Source organism: Diabrotica undecimpunctata, chromosome 8, assembly GCF_040954645.1.
Source record: "Diabrotica undecimpunctata isolate CICGRU chromosome 8, icDiaUnde3, whole genome shotgun sequence".
Taxonomy (NCBI): Eukaryota; Metazoa; Arthropoda; class Insecta; order Coleoptera; family Chrysomelidae; genus Diabrotica; species Diabrotica undecimpunctata.
The window spans coordinates 94803419-94825376 of record NC_092810.1 but is presented as its reverse complement, the minus strand read 5'-3'; the positions used below and the strand labels follow the sequence as shown (position 1 = coordinate 94825376).

Sequence of the window (21958 nt, the reverse complement as noted above, 5' to 3'; positions counted from 1 at the left end):
TAAACGAAACGGATGGTAAAAAGAGAAAAATCAAAGAAGCGGCTCTAATTATGCTAAATGGGACCAATTGTGTCGCAAATTCCTCGGCAGAATGAAGTAGGATCTGGTTACCCATATTATAAGAGGAAGTTATTAAAAGGAAAATACCAGTATTAGTAAGTCAGTAACATATCGAGGATATATTATTTATGTTTTTTAAATAACAAACATATAAAATCAGAATTTGGTGTTGAGAGTAAACTAAATGCAATACCAAATACTTACCATGTCAGGATAGTATTATGAGGTTTTGTTCTTAGTTTTTTCCTCATGATTTACTATGGAACCACTAACAGGAGAATTTTACTGTCATCATGGCATGTGGTTGTCTTTTTAAAGACGAATTACATTCTATGATTTTTCTGACGAATATTTTCAGGTTAAATTTGATTTCATGTAATCGAATGAACTATCTTACAATAAAGTTGTCCCAGGAACGCAACTCAGCAATATTGGCAATATCATTTTAAAGTCGTCTACTTTAAAATGTGTAATATATGTCTGAATTGTCAATATGAATGAGTCAGATAAAATTAAATTAGAAGAATTTTTCACCAACAAAAAACAAAATTTGTTTAATTTATTAATGTTTGTAGTTTGAGAACGATTTCCAAAGTGGAAATTGAAACGTCAATAAACTTACTTTAACCTTTAGTTATGGCTTATTCCCACTAAAATAGTAATTACTTTAAAATGCCACAAGAAAATAGTTTCAGAACAGTACGTCAGAAATATACACTTTTAAGATTTAACTGTTGAAATGGCATGTTTGGACTTCTGAATATCAACTGATTTTCTTTGAGTCCTTTCGTTACTTTTTCGGTAAAAAATAACTTATATTTTCTGTAATAGAGCCAGTTTGATTTTTGATAATTTTTTTAAGTGTTTGTTGGAGATTTTCAGGTGTAAAGTCTTTTCGGTGCAGCTTTAAAGTATTTAACCCATTTTGTTCTAGTATATTATTATCTTTTTGGTTATATTTAAGTCAGTATGAAATATGAGATGCAACCACGTTTTTTCCCATCTAATGTACTAAATAAGTTTATACATACAAAAATTATCTAACATAACGAGCTTTTGTGCAACCACCTATAAGTCATACAATAAAATATAAGCTAATAATATACATTTGAATATGAACAATAAGTAATCAGTCATAACGAAATCAGCAACAATAAACGGTTTTATGCAAATGAAAACGGAATTGCAAAATGAATAGCGAAAAGACATTGAGTTAAGATTAATTAAATAAGAACAATGAGACATTGTGCGATATGTCTATCTAAAAATAAATTATTGTTGCATTGGCCAAGGCCTCGTGGGCCTGCTATCTACGAGATGATGAGTCTAAATCTTATAATAGAACAATATTTCTCAATCTAAATCTCTTGGTGTATATGATATTAATGGTTATATTTATTGTCAATACGCAAGTCATTTTACTTTATGTGGTTAGTAATTGTCGCACGTGATGGTATACTTGGGCCAGCTTTAATAGAATAACTTTATAATGTAGATCCCAATGCATTACAACTTTAATAGATTAACATTAAAAATGGAGATGTTAATGCATTACAATTTGTTATAATTGAGCTTATAGTGAATTATCAAATTACCAGTTTTTTTATATGAACACCTCACTTATTAGTTGCACACGTACCAATAAAATAAAACTTTTGACAAATTTCGACCTTATTAATCTACATAATCATTTTCTGGTGATGGTATACGGATTCTAATACTTCGCTAACAATTTGATACTTGTTTTTAGGAATCGTTTTGCCTTTAATCGTTGAATACGCCTCAGTTTCAGCAATCATCTCCCCATTTGAGTAGAAGCTCTTTTACCGGAGCATTCTTTTGAAATCATTAAACCGTCAAAAGGGTGTTTTAGACTGATTTGAAGAATACTGTGAGGAGGGAGAACTATTTGAAATTAAATTAAAGTACTTTGATCATTATTCCAGACAACTTAAGTTACAGTGTACTTTTGTTAATGAAAGAGCACATTTTTCTTCTTCATTTATAGCTTTTTTCTCAATTTCTTCCTTCATACTTAAGCACAAAGGGCACAACACCTATAAGATCCATTTGGTGAATAACTGTGAACTAGCATTCAAAGTTGAGTTTGATGCAGGTCCAGACTTTTTTCTGAAAGTAAAAGTGCTAATCAAATTACCAGCTAGTTCACTGCGGAACTGTAATGCAATCATAGGTTTAACACTTTAGTTGTTTTCTTTCAAAGTCTCCTTATATAAAATGTAGCTGTTTACTATTGCTGCGTCTAAAAGGTAGTAAAATATTTTTTCCCAGCAATGTCTTAATTTCCACGCGGTGGAGTAGTTAGCATGATACTGATCGATTAGATCTACTCAACCCATGTATTTGTTATAATCGTCTATTGTCTGAGGACATGGTACTTGAACTCTATGTCCGGTTTTGTTTGTTCTCAAAACCTGAGTTTTTTCTTGAAAATTATGTAGATTGCTGACAACACTAACAGATTTTACGACTCTATCTTTCCACTTATACACAGATATTTTCCCAGAACTAACCGAATTTGACTAATTTTGGGAAAGCGCTTTATCAACACATATTATTTGTTTTGGAAAATATTTTCTTGTTTGCCTTACAGTGCCACAAACAAAAGTTTTCTTTTTCAGTAGTTTCTGCATCAGTGTTGCAGACTGTTGCATAGGCTGTTGCAGAAAGGCACGCTGGTAGCTTATCATACCAGTTTTGTGAGAAGCACGTGGTTGCACAAGTTTTCAGTATTTATACCTACCAGCAAACATTTAGTGTATCGACTGCGCCTAGAAGGATTTTTGTCACGGCAACTCTAATGACAAAATAAGCCGTAATAGCTTGTGGTATATATAGCTACCAGAGAGCATTAAAGGGTTAAGAGTGGTGCCAAAGAAATATGGAGCCCAGGTCCAGGGTTTATTGTGCGATGTGGTGCATGACGTATAAGAATATAAATACTACTTAAATTATCATTTGGAAACAAACCCTATGGAAAAATTATAATTATTATAATATTTGTAATTTAAATATTTATACCAATCATTTAAAAATTCTTGCCATTGAAAGAAAATAGAATCATTACACCCCCAAAATGTTGTTGTGTCCGTCGGTGCATGTTGGAACATGTCCAACATAGTTACTGGTTTACATTATATTTTTGAAGACATACTAATTATTGTTAATTCATTTGGATTCCAGATATTATCTATGGCATTAAAACTTATTCTCATGGTAATTGAATTCATAGTTTTCTCTCTATTAATATTAAATAGTAGGAGGAGTAAAATCCACCATTGCATTACACCTTATATTTTGAAACTTGTGTAAGCACCATGTAAAAATATTGTTGATTCATTGCAAAAGTAGTGTACTGCAAAAAATGACTGATGATCCTAATGTACTTACTAAAAGTCTATTTTAACGATGTGTACTATTTTTTTAAACTATCTTCTAATTTTCACAAGTCTTTTCTGAAGGTTTTTTTAGTTTTTTCTCATCGCTAATTATCCATTTAATCTTTTTTCATTAATGCAAAATATAAAAAAATCCCAAAGAAATACCTCATATCTGAATAAACATATTCGCAACATTTCCATATTATTCACTCATCAAAGCACTTTCTCCTTGTCATTGACCCTCATATTTATTTGTTCTGGTTTTTATAGTCTCTTGGTAAATTTCCTTATACGTTCAAGCTCTCTATGGAATAGGCCTATCGTCGTTATGTATTTATGTCTATAAGAAAGTAGGGGAGGCTGGTTAAGGCATCGTGGCTACAAGTTTTTGATTAAAGATTAAATCGGTCTCTTGTTTATGGTATGCACTGTGACGATATAATTGGTATATAGCCCAGTCAAAGTTTGAATAGATTTAATAGATTGAACCTATATATATATATATATATATATATATATATATATATATATATATATATATATATATATATATATATAAGATCAAACAACTGAAAATCACGTATTTAATATTTTTCAAAAATTTATCGAAATAAACCAAACACGTCCCCCAGGCCACATCCTTTTTAAAACCCCACTTTTTATTACAGATTTAGATTCTCATAAAAAACTAAGTATGTAACTTTTTTTAGAGACTTTTTCGAATTGTTGATAGTTGATGTTCGAAGGGTTTAGTTCCTTGATAGAAGTATCTGTACGCCCATGAATTAATGAATTCAAATTTGTAGTTTCCTACTTATAAAACCATGTTAATTAACATATTGGTTAATTGATAAATCAGTCATTCAACCGAAAAGAATTTACATATTTTTCAAGAATTTAACAATTTTCGGTTTCTTTATAAATGTCTGTATATGGGGTTTTATGATTATGTAACAGCAGTTTTATAACCAATAGTAGTTTTTACATCCTACCTTCCTCCGCCTTCTTGTAAAATTTGTTCATTAGAATTATTTAAATGTGATGATTGGTGCCTTAAAAAACGAATTGGGAATTTCAAATATTCCCACGACATTTACAATATATACAAGACCGTACGACTCCATCATAGATATAAAAGAAATGTAAACAACAAACAACAGACTAAAAAATATAAAAGCACGTAAACATAAATGAGGAATGGAAAGCCTACAAAACCGCCATTAAAAAGGGCTGAAAATGGAGAGCATGGAGCTTAGAAAAAGCAGAATAATTGATTGGCTTGACGAAGTATTTCAAATAATAACGGAAAGAAAAAAGATACGAAATCAGACAACAGGAATACAAAAAACTACGAAAAGAAGAAAATAAGTTCCACCGAACAACTTGCTAAATACTACGCTAAAACAACAACTAAAATTTCACAAGTACTAATAAATCAGAGAATAAGTTAAGCAGATGAACAGCAGGGTTTTCGTAGTGGAAGATTGTATACAGATACAATATTCGTTTTAAAACAAATTACTGAGAAATCACTAGAGTATAATAGACCAGCATTTCTGTGTCTGATTGATCTAAAGAAAGCGTTTGACAGAGTAAGACTTAAAGATGTAATCCATCTTCTGTATAATAGACAAGTTCCCCTGTATATTATAAAAACTATCAAAAAAATTACCAAAACAACAAAATGGAAGTCAGAATAGATGGATAACTTACAGAACCTATAGAAATGGGCAGCGAAATAAGACAAGGGGACTCATTGAGCCCAAGCTCTTTAATTTAATCATGGACAAAATCATTAAAAGTGTTAACAAAGGAACAGGATACAGAATGGGAAACAAAGAAATAAAAAGACTCTGTTAAGCAGAACATGCAATATTGACAGCCCAAGATGAAGATAGTCTGCAAAAACTGGTCGGTCCACAGATTCAACATAAAAGCAAAAGAATTTAATATGACAATCTCGTCTCAGAAAACTAAAACAATAGTAATCAGTAAAGAAGCAACAAGACGTAAAATAGAAATTAACGGCATTAATATTGAACAAGTAATGGGAATAAAATACCTGGTAATTATACTGTCCAGCTATGGAGATCTAGATAAAGAAGTGAGAGATCAAGTACAAAAAGCGAATAAACTAGCAGGATGCCTTAATAACACTGTATGGCGAAACAGACACATTAACACTGAGATGAAGTCAAAAATTTATAAAGCTAGTGTAGGACCAATAATGACATATGCGTCAGAAACAAGACCCGAGATAGCCACAAAGCAAAGGCTACTGGAAATGGCAGAGATGAGAGTACTGAGAAGAATTACAGGAAATACGCTGAGAGATCGAAAGAGAAGTAAAGAAATTGTAAAGTACAGTGTATAAATGAATAGACACAAAATAGAAAAAAGAATGGAATAACCACATAAGCAGAATGGAGGAGACCCGTGTCGTCAAAATAGCAAGCGATAAGTCACCAATCGGCGAAAGAAGTATTGGTCAACTGCGCAAAAGATAAAGTGACAACTTTCAGAAGAGGTATTAATCCGCCAATGAACAAGCAGAATTGCTTATATAAAAGGAAGAAGAAGAAGAAATGAACTTATTTTTTTTCAAATATGAACAAAGAACTCTGTCAATTATAGAAACTAAATAAAACAGCAGAGACAACGATAATTTTAATTGACAAAAATCAACAATAGGCCAGATATTTCTTCTGGGACAATTTCTCTAAAAAACAAGTGAGTACAACACTGACCCACACCAACTCTTCTTGGACTTCGAAGGTGCTTACGATAATATAAATTAAAAATGTTTAATCAAAGACATAAAAGAATTATTATAAAATACCTGCATAACTAATAATACGACGGATGGAAATTAAATCCAGATCTAAAGCGAAATAACGAAAAAATAGATATGAAAAAAAAACTACGATAGGCAAATAGATTTTCATGTATGCTGTTTCACATCACACTTAAGATATACTCGAGGAATCATAATAATCAATATGCTACTTCTTCTTCTTCTAGTTCCGGCACCACTAATGAAAGTTCTGTGTGTCCAACTTGGTCCCGTCGCAAATATTTTTCAGCCAGGGTATTTGTGGTCTACCAGGATAATCAATGTGAAAACTGTGCACGTACTAGCCTTTGCAAATGATAAAGACATAATAGGAGGATCAAGAAGGGAAATAATAGAGGCATTTAAACAGATAAAACGAGCTGCATCAAACACTGGCCTGTAAATCAATCAAGTCAAAACTACATGCATGTAATGAAAACAACAGAAAATATGCAATGCAGAACCTAAAAATAGGAGGATACAACGTTGAGGGTGTATAAAACATATTTACATATGAAATATTTTTAGTCACATTCCTGAACAACCCCATCGCAAGTAAAATCTTCTTCTTTAAGTGCCTATTCGTTTCGAATATTGGCGATTATTCTGGCTATAATTATTTTATTAACTAATGCTTTAAATAGATTAGTTGTTGTTGTGGAGAACCATTTCCTCTATTTTCCACTAAATACTGTAATCTGTATTTAGTGCCGCTTCTCCGAGATACTCTCTTTCCCCTTTTAGTCTTATACATCACTTCTCTTCCTTTCCCCATTCTTCGTAGTACAGTGTCGTTGGTTATCTTGTCCGTCGATAATATCCTTAGGATTCCTCTGTATAGCCACATCTCGAAGGCTTCAAGTTTTTTGTCCATCGCTTCAGTAAGTGTCCAGGATTCAATTCCGTAGTATACTTCGAGACTCTATAGTCTTCTCTATCGAGAAGATATAACATCGTAGAAGTCTTATTTTTATCTCCAGATTAAGGTTGTGGCTTTTAAAGAGTTTCGCCATGTTGTTGAATGCACTCCTAGTCTTGTCTATTCTACATTTTACTTCTTGTGAGTGATCCAATTGTTCGTTTACTATTGTCCCAAGATAGGTAAACTGTTTTATTCGGCCCACTGGTGTATTCTTGATAAGCAGTTAAACTGTTTAGTCTCTAATTTTATTTTTGCTGATGATCATAAATTTAGTTTTTAATATGTAAACTTGTAGTCCAAATCTTTCAATTACTTCATTTACTTTGTTTACTAGTTGCAGTAAACTGTTTAAACTGTCTGCGAAAATAACAGTGTCAACTGCATAGTGGATGTTGTTTAGGCGGTCTCCATTTAAAAGGATTCTATGTTCGCAATTTTCCAAGGCTTCACTAAATATTTCTTTTGAATATAGGTTGAATAATATAGGTGAAAGTATACATCCTTGTCTAACGTGTCACAGAATCTGGATCACTTCCGTTGGTTAATCTCCAAGATTTGTTCTTATTGTGGCTGATTGGTTCCAGAATAAATTTTCTATTATACGCCGGTCTTTATCATCTATTTGGGCTTTTGTTAGAACATGTTGTTGTTGTTGTTGTAGAACACTTGTTTTCGGTGTTGAACTGTGTCAAATGCTTTTTGCTAGTCCACAAAGCAGACTAAACAGTGCATCTCTCGTATCTACGCCTTTCATGAATCCAAACTGTGTGTCTTGTATTCTCTCTTCGCATAGCTTATACAAGCAATTCTGCAATTTTAAGAAAAAGGTTTAGTGTATGGCTCATTAGACTTGTTAGCCTGTATTCACCGCACTTTTTTGTTCCCTGTTTTTTGGTAACGTAATCAATTCTGAAACTAGCCAACCTTTTGGAATATTGCCTGTGACATAGATATAATTGAAGATTTTACATAGTATTCTTAAAGATTCATCATCAAGAAGTTTAAGAAATTCAGACTGTACTCCGTCTGTTCCTGGCGTAAAAGTAAAATCTACCATAGCGTAGTTAAGCAACTAAGCTCAGACAACAGCACAAAAAAATAATAAAAAACATACAAAACCTTAATAAGACTGGTACTTACATATAGATCCAAAAACCTGGACACCTAATAAAAGTGAAGGAAGCTAATTAGCAATTTGTGAAAGAAAAATTGTGACTCATACACAAAAGCGTAAAAAAGTGAATATCATTTTGCATTTTAAAAAGGTAGCTGGATCAGAAAATCACAAAATTTATAAAAATGGGACTGCTACGTTGGATGGGACGCGTAGAAAGGATAAAAGAATGTGAAATAATGACCAAATAATCAAACAAATACCAGTGGGAAATATCACAACAAGTAAAAAAACATATTGCAGTTTTAAAAATATAAAATTGGAAAAACAATGCGGAAATAGGTCAGAACAAGTATATGTAGTTTTTAAACACTTAAACAAATCGAGTTTTCAGTCAATAATGATAATGAAGACTCAACTTACAGTAAAAAACTTAATATCGGAAGAGGTATTAGACAAAGCAACATAATGCCACAAAAATCATTCACGTTCATACTGGCACATATGCTTTTAAGCTACTCGGTAGGGCGAATAGAAAAATGAGCATCAGCGGAGAGAGTTAACTAGGCGGAAACCATGCTTAAAAAACTTTATACATAACTTAAATCCAATATATTATAAAATTATATCTAAAGAATGCATATATATTATCTCAACGCGTTTTATCCTAATCTTTTTATAATTTCAGAGATTGTATAAAAAATATTGCGATTATTGCCCAATTTTTTGTTATTTCATTTTTTTTTTTCAAAACTGTACAACTAGAATTTTAAAATGTTGTGAAGATATATTCATAAATATTTATAAACAGAAGGGATGTATACACCGCTTACTGTCTTCGAACGGTAGATGCATTATGCATCAGGCTTTATTTCAAGAAATTGTTACCATTTATATTACAATTGGGAACGTGATATAAATATTTAAATGTGGAGTAGTCCACTTTCAGTTGACGAAGAAAAATAGTGACTGCAAATTTTATGTGTTTTTTTAAACGTTTTTCAATCATAATACATAAAAAAATCTAAATTGTAAGTATTTTAAATATAAGATTTTAGGGTTTAAAACAGGATTCAGTTATATAAACTATAGCTATATAGCTATATAACTGATATAGAAGTACTAAGGTGGTCTTACATGAATGAATTCCCAGCAGCAGTTTAGAGAGTCGATTTAAGTAGTTGAGGTGCATAGGATATAGGTATAGATACAGGTATAGGATATTGACAAAATTCTTTGTACGAGCACGGCGACCCTCTAACTTCAGTTTCCACCTTAAAGATATAAGCAGCCAACTTGTACTACAGGTGGTCATAAAAACATCCAAGATTGTCCACGCGAAGGATGCCCAAAACTTCAGCCCCACTGGAAATCGTTGAAAAAGCTCACGACATGATTTCGAAAGATCGATATACAAAAATACGGGAATTTAATAATATTCTATGATTAACAAAGGAACGTGTTAGTCACATATTGTACAATAAATTAAACATAAAGAATTACGCAAGATTGGTGACGATTCGATTATTGCAGATCAAAATTAGCATGACACTGTCTGAAAAAAAAAACTTACTTTTTGTGTAGCTACATTACAATGGATAACACATAGATAATTGACTACTGCACACTCCAAACAACAGTAGTTAAGTAGGCATTAGCAACTGGTTCTTTGGCACTAAATAAGACAAAAGCGGTTCTATTGGCGGGAAAGGTTAGAGTGTCGGTGTTTTGCGATGCAAGACTATTTTAAAGAGGCTCTAGGTAAAAGATGAAACTCTACTGAACAATAATACTATCAATTTTTAACGACACTGGACTCATAGTAACCTTTAATTTGAGGTCGAAGTAATTTGATAAAATATTATGGAGATAATGATATCGAAAAAGTATAACCTTATAAAAACTTCGGTGGTTGTTTAAAGGTACACTGGATCATTACTTAACAACAAACCATGATAGGAAAATTGCACGCCCTGTGTACGATAATATTCTCTTAAATGATATGGAAGCATGAACTAAATGGCCCAAGGCCTTTTTTAATTCTATAAAAACCGATATTTCCCATTAAAATAAAACGTTATAATCATTTGTTGATTTGCATAAAACAAGATGTAGTCGAAATTTAATGCCTGAGAAATATTTCTACTTAATAGGTTATTGCGACACCGTTTATGTGGTTGTCTCTAATTACGGAAGCGAGTGATTCTGAACAATATGTGTGAGAAGTACTAGTATGAACTGAATTGTGTCAATTAAAAACTCATGATGTATATTTTATATATGTATTAATTAAATGGTGTCGCTTTGGATCAAGTTAAAAATTTGTCCAATTTAAACGTTGAAACGAAAACAATAAACTTTAGTTTAAGGTCGAAGTAGTTTGAAGATATTAAAGAACCATAGTTGAATAAAATTTAATTTATAACATTAAAAAATAGCGTTTTAGATCAAAAATGTATGACAACTTCAGAAAAACTATCAATATTAACACTACAGAACAACTATAAAAACAGGTTAATAGTTTTAACTACGTATTTGTGTATAATGGTTGAAAAAATTGGAAAAATAGACAAAGAAACGTAAAAGAATATAAACAAAACGGTAAAACTATACAACATAGTAAGATGTCTTTCAGAAAGTAACGGATGTACAAGAAAATAAGAATTCTATGAAAAGTAGTAATCAAAGATATCGAATACTAAACAGGACAGTAAAAGCACCACTAAACAGTGACAAAATCATGCAAAATATAATAGAAGGACAAATATATATAAAGTTTGGAATATTGGAATATTTCATCTTTTTATTGATTTTTATATAATATAAACCCTTCTGAATAGTTAAAGATCATTTTGTTTCAATTCGCAACCATACTAAATAAATCTCAAAACCAGATAAACGATATGCAAGAAAATTAGTTATTCTCTTGGAGTGAAAAACTTACAATGTACGAATTTTTAATAAAACTCATAATTAGTATTTCCTCCATTGGCCTCTATGTATGCCTGTAGGTGATTTGGTATGCTGCCGATTAACTGGTCGAGCTGGGCTTGCGGAATTCTCTCCCATTCTTGACGACCAGCATCTTTTAGTTCTAGAAGTGTGATAGGGTGATTATTTCGCTTCTTGATTCTTGAGTGTTTTGAGAATGTCCCAAGCATGTTTAATAACGTTCTTGTCAAACGGCACTGAGGTCACAATATACCTACTCCTCAGTGTCGAGTGACGACCTGTCTTATCCTGTGTGGCTGCTTTTATACTCTAAGTATGCGCGGGAACGGTATGCGCTGACCTAGTCTGAGCTGACGTGGCCTAAGCGGTGTGGGTGGGAGGTCGCTGAAGCAGGGGTCGCCATGTTGCCGGTAGTCGTTTAGCGTCATCGCGCGTATTTAAGCTGTTAGGCCGCTTTTCAATTTCGATAACTTTACGAATGATTCTTGATTTTAAGGAGCGGATGGGGGCGATGGTTTTTGCTTTTTCGAAATCTATTTTGTGGCCTGTCTGAATATGATGTTGGGACACCTTTAATAAAAGATAGAAGAATTTTGGGTTGATCCGGCGGCAAGGTTTCTTTTTTGGATGGAATGGTGCTTAGATGTTTTTCAATGCTATTATTGATTTGGGTTTTGTGGTATCTGTTTTGTAAGAGGGTTTGCCTTATTGAATTGATTTCGGATGACCTATGATTGCCATCGCTAAGTCTTATGGAACGAGAAATGAGACTGTTGACAACTGAATTGAGTTATTTGGGGTGATGATGTGACTGGGCATTAAGATAACGGTTTGTATAAGTGGGTTTCCTGTACACGGAACAAGAAAAACTGTGAGGTGGCTTTTTCTGAATAAGAACATCAAGGAATGGCAAAGATGCTTCAGACTCAACTTCCTTCGTGAATTGAATACTAGAGTGTATTCTATTCAGGTGGGAGAGGAAGAGATCTAATGTGTCTTTACCATGGGGCCAAATGACAAAGGTGTCATTAACGTACCGTAACCAGCAGGTGAGTTTGAGATTTGATGAAGACAGGTCTGATGTTTTGAAATCATCATCATTTTTTATGTTCCATAAAAATATCAGCTATTACGGGAGAGAGGGGATCCCATTGGACACCTTTGATTTGACGATAGAAATGATTTTGGAATGAAAAGTATGTATTAGACATGCAGTGTTTTATAAGAGATAGTGTGTCTTGGGGGACTTGATCTTTAGAGTCCAAGATGGAAATGGCCAACAATGTCAAATCTAACTAGTATATCTGAGGGTGAAATAGAAATGTTTTTCAGAAGATCAATAAAATGAAAAAAAATTTTGACAAAGAAAGAAGCTTTTTTTTCGGCTAATGATTGTAAGGATAAAGTGAGATGTTTTGCCAATTTCTGAGTGGGGCAGTTGTATGCACTAACGATGGGTCTTAGGGGAACATTGGGCTTATGGATTTTTCTAAGGCCGTATATCTTTGGAATTCGGGATAATTTTTCTCTGGGTATAAGAGATTTTTTGATGTCTGAAGGTAGAGTAGACTTATTTATGATGGATCGTTTGGGACGCGTTAGTATTCTGTGGAATTGAGAAGTTCAAACATTTTGTCGAAATAATTAGAAGAATTAAGAATGACGGTGGCATTACCTTTGTCGGCGGAAGGATGATAATGTCAGGGTTGTTATAAAGTTCTTTGAGGGCGCGTCTTTCTGAAAGACTGATATTTGAGGGTGGGGGTTTGGAATTACGGAGAATTTTGACGACATCTTGTCTGGCAACTTCGGCTTGGTCTGAAGGAAGATGAGAAATGGCTTTTTCAGTTTGTCAATTGTCAATACTTAGTCTATCTATCAGAACTTGAAGATCTTGATTATAGAAACAAAAATTTTGGTAGCTGTAAAATGTGAGACTGGTATAAATTTGTATCAATAAAAGATTCTGTAATACGAGCAGAAATTTTTACTCTCCATTAAGAATTTGTTAAATTTTTTGCCAAAAGTAAACTAAATAAGGATGAAGTTTAATTACATATATATTAAATTCAATATTAAAAGCTGGTTACGTTCCACTCCAAAAATGGCCAAATGGTTCTTATTCCAAAACCAAATAAGGACTATGCCGAAGTGTCCTCATATCGCTCAATTAGTTTATTGCTTATTATATCTAAAGTGTGTAAACGTCTTTTTGTCTGGAGACCATTTTATATGACAGTAATGTTTTACCGAATTATCAGATTGGGTTTAGGAAACCGACGGTAACGTCGAGCAAATTCATAAGGTGGTCAGAATAACATAAATTTACCCAAATACAAAAAAATGTGCAAGTTCATTTCTAAATGTCTCTAAACCATTCAAAAAAGTTTGGCCTTATCAAAAGGTAGACCTTCCAGTTCTACATAAGCTACTTCATCCCATAAGCTCACTTTTAAGGTACCACCTAACAGATCATTTTATTTCGAGTGAGTCAAAAGAGGTAGGGAAATCACTAACCTTTTGGCAATACGTTCTGGCGTTCCCAAGGAAGTATACTTGGAGAGCTGGCTTAAACTGTAGCAAGTCCAAGCAAATAATTTAAACTCAACTTTAAACTCAACTCAGATAACGTTGACTTTAAGAAAGGGTGTTGCGTCACCAGTTTCCATAAAAAATACTCCAATACCAGTTAAGAACGTCGTTAAATACCTGGGAATTCATTTGGATAGTAAATCTAATGGACTATCCATTTGGAAATAATGCATTCAACTTGGCTTAATCTGCAGGAGTATGTATTTCTACTACCCAGTTTGAATATGTATTTGTGCATAAGTTGAAAATCAAAAGTCTACGGAGTAAACTTCTGATTTATAAATATATTTTAAAACCAATTTGGCTATATGGAACCCAAATCTGGAGTACAGCAAGTAACTCAGCCTTGGGAGAAGCACTGCATGTCTGCCGTGCTTCTTGATATGTTACGAACTAGAATCTAAACAATGATCTACAGGTATGAACAGTAAGCAGAGCTAGAGAAGCAAATCTACTTGCAATGGATCTGCAAAGAGACCAGATTCTTTGGACCTTCAATAATTCTGGAAAAAGAGTGCAATGTCAAAGAACAATAAAATAACAAGCTTGTAATTCGGTGATTTTTTTAAACGTTGTTTGTATATTTTTAGAGTTGTAATACTAATATCTGTTGCCCGTGCTTTTATCCATATTAAATTCTGTCTGTTATGTTTAGAGATTAATTTTAAGGTTATAGATTACATAGAAACTATTATATGTTTCACTTAAGTTCTGAGTACTGGGTCAACTATGTTATTTTGCATAGTTAATACATATACAAAAAAATCAAACTGACGAATGACGTTTCTGACGGCCACAATTAAATAATTTTAATCTTAACCTCCGCCTATTCTATTTTATCCTTTAGTGCGAATCTTCAACAGTATTTAAACTTATACTCTAAACTGAGCTTAGACTGAGAACTATGTCTAAAAAGATAGACATGTACTTGCTTTTAAATAAGAATTTAATATTTACTTATAGGGTAATATAAGTATATGAGGCTACTGTGCTGTCAGATATTAAAAGTGTAATGTAACAAATAACAACATAAAAAATTACAAATAAAAATAAAAAACAAAACATAAATAGTGAATTAAAGGCTAAAATTAAGAGCAATATATAGGATTGCTTCCATATGTACATTAAATGAAATATAGGAAATTATCGAAAACAAATTGTACTAATCTAGGGAATACTATGAGATGAGATAGACCGAGAGCATGATATGGGAGAAGCAAGTTACAGAAGAAGCCAAAAACAGCAAATCGTGGATCTCTTATTAAGCATGAAAAATCCGAATAGATAAATACTATCACAAATTAAATTAATAGTTAAATATTTATTACTTCTTCTTCTTCTTAAGGTGCCATGCATTTCTGCGTAGGCGTCCACCGTACATCGTCTTGTCAGGTGAGATGTTAAATAGTCAGGATTAAATAATTCTGTTTTTAGCAGCATTGCGAAGCATTTCATAGCTGTGGATTCCTGTCCATTGTCGAATATTGCGCAGCCATGACATTTTTTTACGTCCGAGACCTCTCTTTATTACTATTTATTACTATAACATGTAATGTTAATTATTGTGAAATTACTGTAATGAAAAATAAACAAACTAGTTGTTTTTATAAAAATGAAACGTTTGTAGTCCCTTTTTAGCTTTTTGTATATCAATATTTTCCTTCTGTTCTAGTTTTGATTAACACAGGCTTAACACGTAAAGTGTTCTTCATGTTGTCATCTAGAAATAATCTGATAGCAACTGCAAATATTATCTACGTATTATCGAAACATTATCTTTATTTGTTATTCATAAATTATATTGAATGTATTCAATCCTATGGACTGCGCCACTCTTTTAAACCAAAACAAAGACATGCACATTTTGACAGAAATAAAAATGGCTACAAACTAACAATGCAATGGTATACCGGATGTTCTCCATTACTGGTCCATCCCATAACGCCGCGAGACCCCCGGCTACTGGGGTAGGTGTGGTAGGCGCACATTTACAAACCCCGTGTCCTCTTCGTAGAGGCTCCAACCATCGCGGATGGGACTAATCCCATCTCCACCGTACACAAACACTCGTTAGGGGAGGTTCGGGGTGTTAAGGGGTGAGTCCTCGTCAGTTGAGATGATGTCGCGAACTGAGAGTAGTAAGAGCGATGCTGGGATCCAAAGGTCTGGTTGTGCTCGCTGGCCGATCAATAATAGGCAACAGGGATGAATTTAGGGGTACATACACAGAGAAATGGAGTTTCGCGCCTGGAATATTTCTGGAATTCGGTACTGGTGCGATTTCTACTTATAACTTTCCATTTTGAGCGGCGTCCTTATATACCCATTAGTTTGAGGAATATATTTAACTGTATTTTACACAGTTTTCAAAAATAACAAAATTAAAGTATAAATTCCATATATAAAATTCAATGACAAATTCCATATAATTATTGCATTACTTTTAAATATCATTTTTGTTCTTTTATAAAAAAACAACAAAACAAAAACATAACAAAAAATATTGTTCTGAAGTTATTTTTTTGTGGCATCTTAATACAATTTACTATTTTTACTCTAAATAAGCCACAGTTTTACTTTAAAATAAGTTTATTTTGATGTTTTGATTTCCACTTCGGAAATTGTTCTCAAAATACAAATTTTGTTTTTATTACTCGGTAATAAAATTCTTCTAATAATTTAGTTTTATCTAACACATTCATACTGACCATTTAGACATATATTATACATTTTAAAGAAAATGACTCTAAAATCATATTGTTAATATTTTTGAGTTGCGTTCTTGGGACGACTTTATTGACAAATAGTTCATTCGATTACATGAAATCAACTTTAACTTAAGAATAGCAGTCAGAAAAATCATAGCATGTGACTTGTCTTTAAAAAGACAACCACATACAACGATAATGGTAAAGTAATCTTTAGTTAGTGATCCCATCGTAAATCATAAGGCAAAACCAGGAAAAAAATTTATAATACTATTTGGCTTTACATTTAGTTTACTCTCAATATTAATATTAAACTCTAATTTTCAATGTACGTTATTTTAAAACATAAATAAAGTATTCTTAATCTATCATTGACTTACTAATAGTGGTATTTTCTTTCTATTTATTTCCTCTTCTAATATTGGTAACCTGATCCTACTACATTCTATCGAGGAATTTGCGACTCGATTGATTTCATCTAACATAACAAGGGCAGCTTCTTTGGGTTTTCGTTCTATACATGGATATTTCCATTGATCACGTTCATTTTCCCATTCGAAATTGGCAGCATAGCAAGACCACAGTAAAAAAATGGAGAAAAAAAAAATTTACAAAAAGTATAGATAATATATTTCGGCTTCAACGCTCGCTTTATATTACCTTTGATTACGTGAACTGTTAATATATGAACAACTATAATCTCCCCATTTAATTCCATTTAAACCATTATCTTGTGGCTACCATATTGATATAATTTCTGTTTTGTTTGAGTTATAACCGGTGATTACCTCTACGTGTACTATACTACGTGATTAGAGGTATTCGGTAGCCGCTAAATTAAAGGCATTTGTACTAGTTGACAATGGCGCAAATGCGACCTTAAAAGAAAATTATCCGTGCAATCATAGCACGATGGTTTTTGATTTCAAAACAGTGGAATTAAGTACAAACTTGGATTACCAGGTGCAAGTTGTTGCAAGGTTATGAAAATATTAGTCAATTTGCATAAACCTACTTAATTATTAAATGTTTACGACTGAGTATATTTAAAAAGCACTTAAGAATAATAAAAGGCCCTAAAATTGTTTATCAAAAACAATTAACCATGTGTTTACCTGTTTAGGTCTTTATTCTTTATATATATATGTATATATATATATATATATATATATATATATATATATATATATATATATATATATATATATATATATATATTATTTGCTTGTAAACCTGCTACTGGTATTTTTTGATAAGTAAATATTATGCCTCTTCAAAAATTAATCTAAATACTCCGATCTATTTTGCTGTTATCTAGTACTGTTTTCCTTCTGTTAGCTTTAGTCTTGTGTATTCAAGTCTTTCTAAACTAAATTTTGTTAGTATTTTTGTATAGACTATTTTAGTGCTATTGTTGCAAAATACTTAACTCTCAATTTACCCACCATTTCACTAGTCTAATTGAGTGAACAGCGTTTGTTTTCAGAACATCAGAACTACAATTTCTCGAAATTATTGAAAGGCAACTTTACTGATCTGAGGAAAGTTGCTAGGAATCGACAGGAGTGGCGACTTCTTTGTGAGCAGGCCAAGATCCACAACGGATTGTCGAGGCACTTATGATGATCATGAACTTTACTGATCTAAGTAATTATGTATTATTCCTTTACAGTAGAGAAAAATGTCAGTTTCCCCCTATGCCACAAATGAATAAATTTAAAACAAAAATTGCCCTTTCATACACGAGCTTCAACCAGATTTTTTAATTAGATCAATTTAACAGCCACATTTAAAAAACCTCATTTAGAAAATATTGATTGTTAATGCATTAAAACTTAAGTTAGACCGAGATTTACAAATACCATGAAATATAATTAGTAGTAATTAAATAGTATAAACTATTTATATAACAATAAAACACTAAAAACTTTTGTTTTCAAAAACAAAATTTATTATAAATTTTTATCACTACAGCTGTTTCTGTAGGGTGCCTTTCTCAAGTGATCTATTTCTGGTATGTGTTTACACTTTAATGTCTTTAACTGAATAGGTTGAGGAGGAGTGAACTGTTTGTCTCAAGTTAATCATTCAGAATTATGTCTGTTTTTTTTATTTCCATAAATTTTAATAAAGGTAGCATAAGGCCTTTATTTTGGATGTGAAGAATTTAAAAATTGCCATTAAAAAAATTAATATGGTCTAGAAGGCGAAGTGTGTACGTAGAATCTGTTTCTCTATTATTGAAAGCCCTTTTATGTTCTGCTATACGTTTGTTAAAAGTTCTACCAGTTTGAACGATGTAAGTTTTTGGGCAGTCGCCACATTTAAGTTTGTATATATCACTGTGTAAGTGCTTTTTGTTTTGGCTTTTGTTATTTTTATTATATTTGCCTAAGTTGATGTTTGTTTTAAAATCTGGTGTTATTGAACAAAGGTTTTCAGTGTTCTATTATTATATAAAATGAATTTCCATCAAGTAACGATCGAATCCATTACTTATCTAACTATTTACTCTAGCCTTTAAGGCTACTTAGACTGGGGCAATAAAGAAAACTGCCTCCAAACTATTTGAGGTTCGCTCAAGATATAGTAGGGACGGCAGGAACTAACAAGCCTATCAGATCAAGAAAAGGCATCACTTGAAATGATTTCAAATGAATGTTAAGAACACAAAATTTGGAGACTAATGCATAGGAAGAATCGGAAATAAACATAGGCAGGCGAAATACTTATAGAATATATCCAAAAATATATTTACAGCACAGAATCAACCTGTCAATTCGGCAAGAGTTTAATATAAAAGACAGCCTTTTTAAAAACTAAACCAAGTATACCTAAATTACTTGGACCACACAGCCAGAAGAACGGACACTATGAAACTATTGGTAGTAGAAGGAAAGGTAAAAGGCCGAAGACCTAGATTAAGATCTCTAATACAATGGGCAGACCAAATGAAAACTCTGGTGAGATAATCGTTACATGAAGCCGTCCATCTGGTACAGGATCGCAGCCAATGGAGACAGGAAGCTAATAACATTTAGGCTGTCACCACTCCTTGGCAAGGGCTCAAGGAATGAGGTAAGAGCCATCAGGTGAGATAGAGATACCCAAAGCATAGTCAATCAAATGAGAATATCCAATACATTTATCGTACCTTTTCTGATAAAAGATGCCAGGAACAATTACGATAGAATCAAGAAAACTCAGAGTGTCAACAACTGTAAACACGAGGAATAGCATTGCGAGATAGAAAGAACAATAAATAAATAAAAGTAAAATCGTCTGGTGATGACGTCGTACATGATTTCTAACTAAAATGCAGATGGACTGGATAACGAAAAATATGAAGATGAAAGATAGAACAAAAATATTTTACGTCTGAGACTATATACTGCAAAGATCAAGAAGTCTGTGGTAAATGACGCAAAATGAGCAATCATTTAAGCAAACTGTAGGTCCAATGTGTAAAAGACAAATAGAAAATAGGGATAAATGGAGACGAATGGAAGGAGATTTTTTTAAAATATGAATAGAGCATCAAGGTAAAGTAGGTACTCTTTAGCCGCTGTGCATTCAGAATTAAACAGGGACCTCCTTTATTACTCCACCCTTATTTCTATCGTGTTTTATACTTATCCAGTTCTATACTTATCCAGTTTCCTCGCTTCCATTTTGCAGTATATGGTGTCCATTTAATAATTTTAATACTTCATCTGCTATTTAATTGATTTTTTACTTTTGATTAGTTTATTATCTAATCCGTTCTTCTTTTGTCTTGTAAAGACATAACCAGCACCGCTTGCTCCATTTCTGTTTATGTCACGCAAAGCCTTGATGTTATTTTCGGGAGGATGCACTGCTGTGGAGGATGTTTTTGTTTTTAAATATATGAACTAATCTTTCAAAAGCAGTCCATCCCAGTCTTCTACTTCTACCTATAAATTGGATGACATGTATATTTATTCTATATTTTCCAGTCATTGTTTCTCTATTAATATTTTAGATATTTCTGCATCCTCTCTACACATAATTTTGATTTTATTCACATTCTTTTAAGACCCAATTTTGTTTCTTCTTCTTTCAATTGTAGGATTGTTTGTTTTAGGTAATTGTTATTTTTTTCAATAATGGTTATATCATCGGAAAATTTAAGGTTAGTCAGTAGTTATCATTTTCGTGACCGATAAAGTATACAGGAGGGAGGAAGTTGAACAAACATGCAAAAACATAAAACTTACCAATTCTCTGTAATCCATATAGAGTAAGATCCCAGAGCGATCAGACATAACTTATTTTCACACAGATGAAACCTTAGAGTCTGAGTAGCGTCTCGTGTGCTTTGAATACCTGCGTATGAGACGATACGGCTACAGCGGAGCAATGACAAGACTAATCTCTTCGTACTTAAGCAATCGTAGTTTCAGAGTCCGGATAGGACAAGTCCTATCCGAACTCGGGAACCCGGAGGCTGGAGTGCCACAGGGAGCGGTACTGTCACCTCTACTGTATACGATATACACAGCAGACATACCTAGAACACCAGGTACACTACTAAGCCTCTATGCCGACGACACAGCGATAGCGGCCAAACACAGAAATGTAGACATAGCGGTAAACAACTTACAAACAGCGCTAGATGACATAGAAGAATGGAGTTTAAAATGGAAAATCGCTATAAACTCCGAAAAGACACAGGCTGTACTTTTCAAAAAGAGGCACCAACAACCAGAAGAACAGGTAACTGTGCAAGACAATCCTATCGAGTGGAAAAGTGAAGCAAAATACCTCGGAGTAATCATGGACAAAGGCTTAACATTTAGCAAACATGTAGAAGCTACAGTACAAAAAGCCAATATGGCAAGAGCATCAATAAGAGGCCTAGCAGGAAGAAAAAGCAAACTTAGATTGAAAACAAAAATAAGAAAATACAAGCTGCACATAACAACAGCCTAAGAGAAGCAGTCAACGTACCGAGATACGTAGCAGAAAGATTTCTCTTTAGAGAACTACAACAAATCAGAGTGACCGACACAATGAAAGAAAAAGCTAGGACAAAGTTCGCGGAGATAGAGAACCACCCCAACCACATATTGCGAGAGATATTGAGGTATGACGCTTTCCACAGATGGAAGCACAAAAGACCCAAACAACAAATAGTAGAATAAAATCATAATACTAGAGAGAAAATCAACAATCACACCAGAGAGAAAACAAAACACCAGAGAGAAAACACTTCAAAAAACAACAACAACGCACAATGAAGATAGTTCGTAGCTCATAACCCTTGTGGACAATCGCAACGTACAGCGTGGACCCAGTAAATTTTATGTAGATAATTTATTATATAAATATGCACTAATTCTGATTTTATGTTTC

At 32.9% G+C, this 21958-nt stretch overlaps 1 protein-coding gene and 1 long non-coding RNA gene across 4 annotated transcripts in view; one reads left to right on the top strand and one right to left on the bottom strand.

Annotated features, from left to right (window-relative positions):
• LOC140447774 (uncharacterized) overlaps positions 1-21958 on the top strand; it is a 495584-nt gene that overhangs the window by 153541 nt on the left and 320085 nt on the right. The gene's annotated exons all lie outside the window — the stretch shown is intronic.
• Positions 1-21958, bottom strand: part of Dyrk2 (Dual-specificity tyrosine phosphorylation-regulated kinase 2) — a 322813-nt gene that overhangs the window by 138743 nt on the left and 162112 nt on the right. Inside the window, exon 1 of one of the 3 annotated variants that reach the window (XM_072540629.1) lies at positions 15770-15982. The exons of 1 other annotated variant lie outside the window; for it this stretch is intronic. In XM_072540629.1, the coding sequence (XP_072396730.1) occupies positions 15770-15862 (93 nt within the window). In that variant the 5' untranslated portion in view covers positions 15863-15982. Of the gene's footprint in view, positions 1-15769; positions 15983-21958 lie in introns of those variants that run through there. One more of the 3 variants, XM_072540630.1, reaches the window with a different exon arrangement.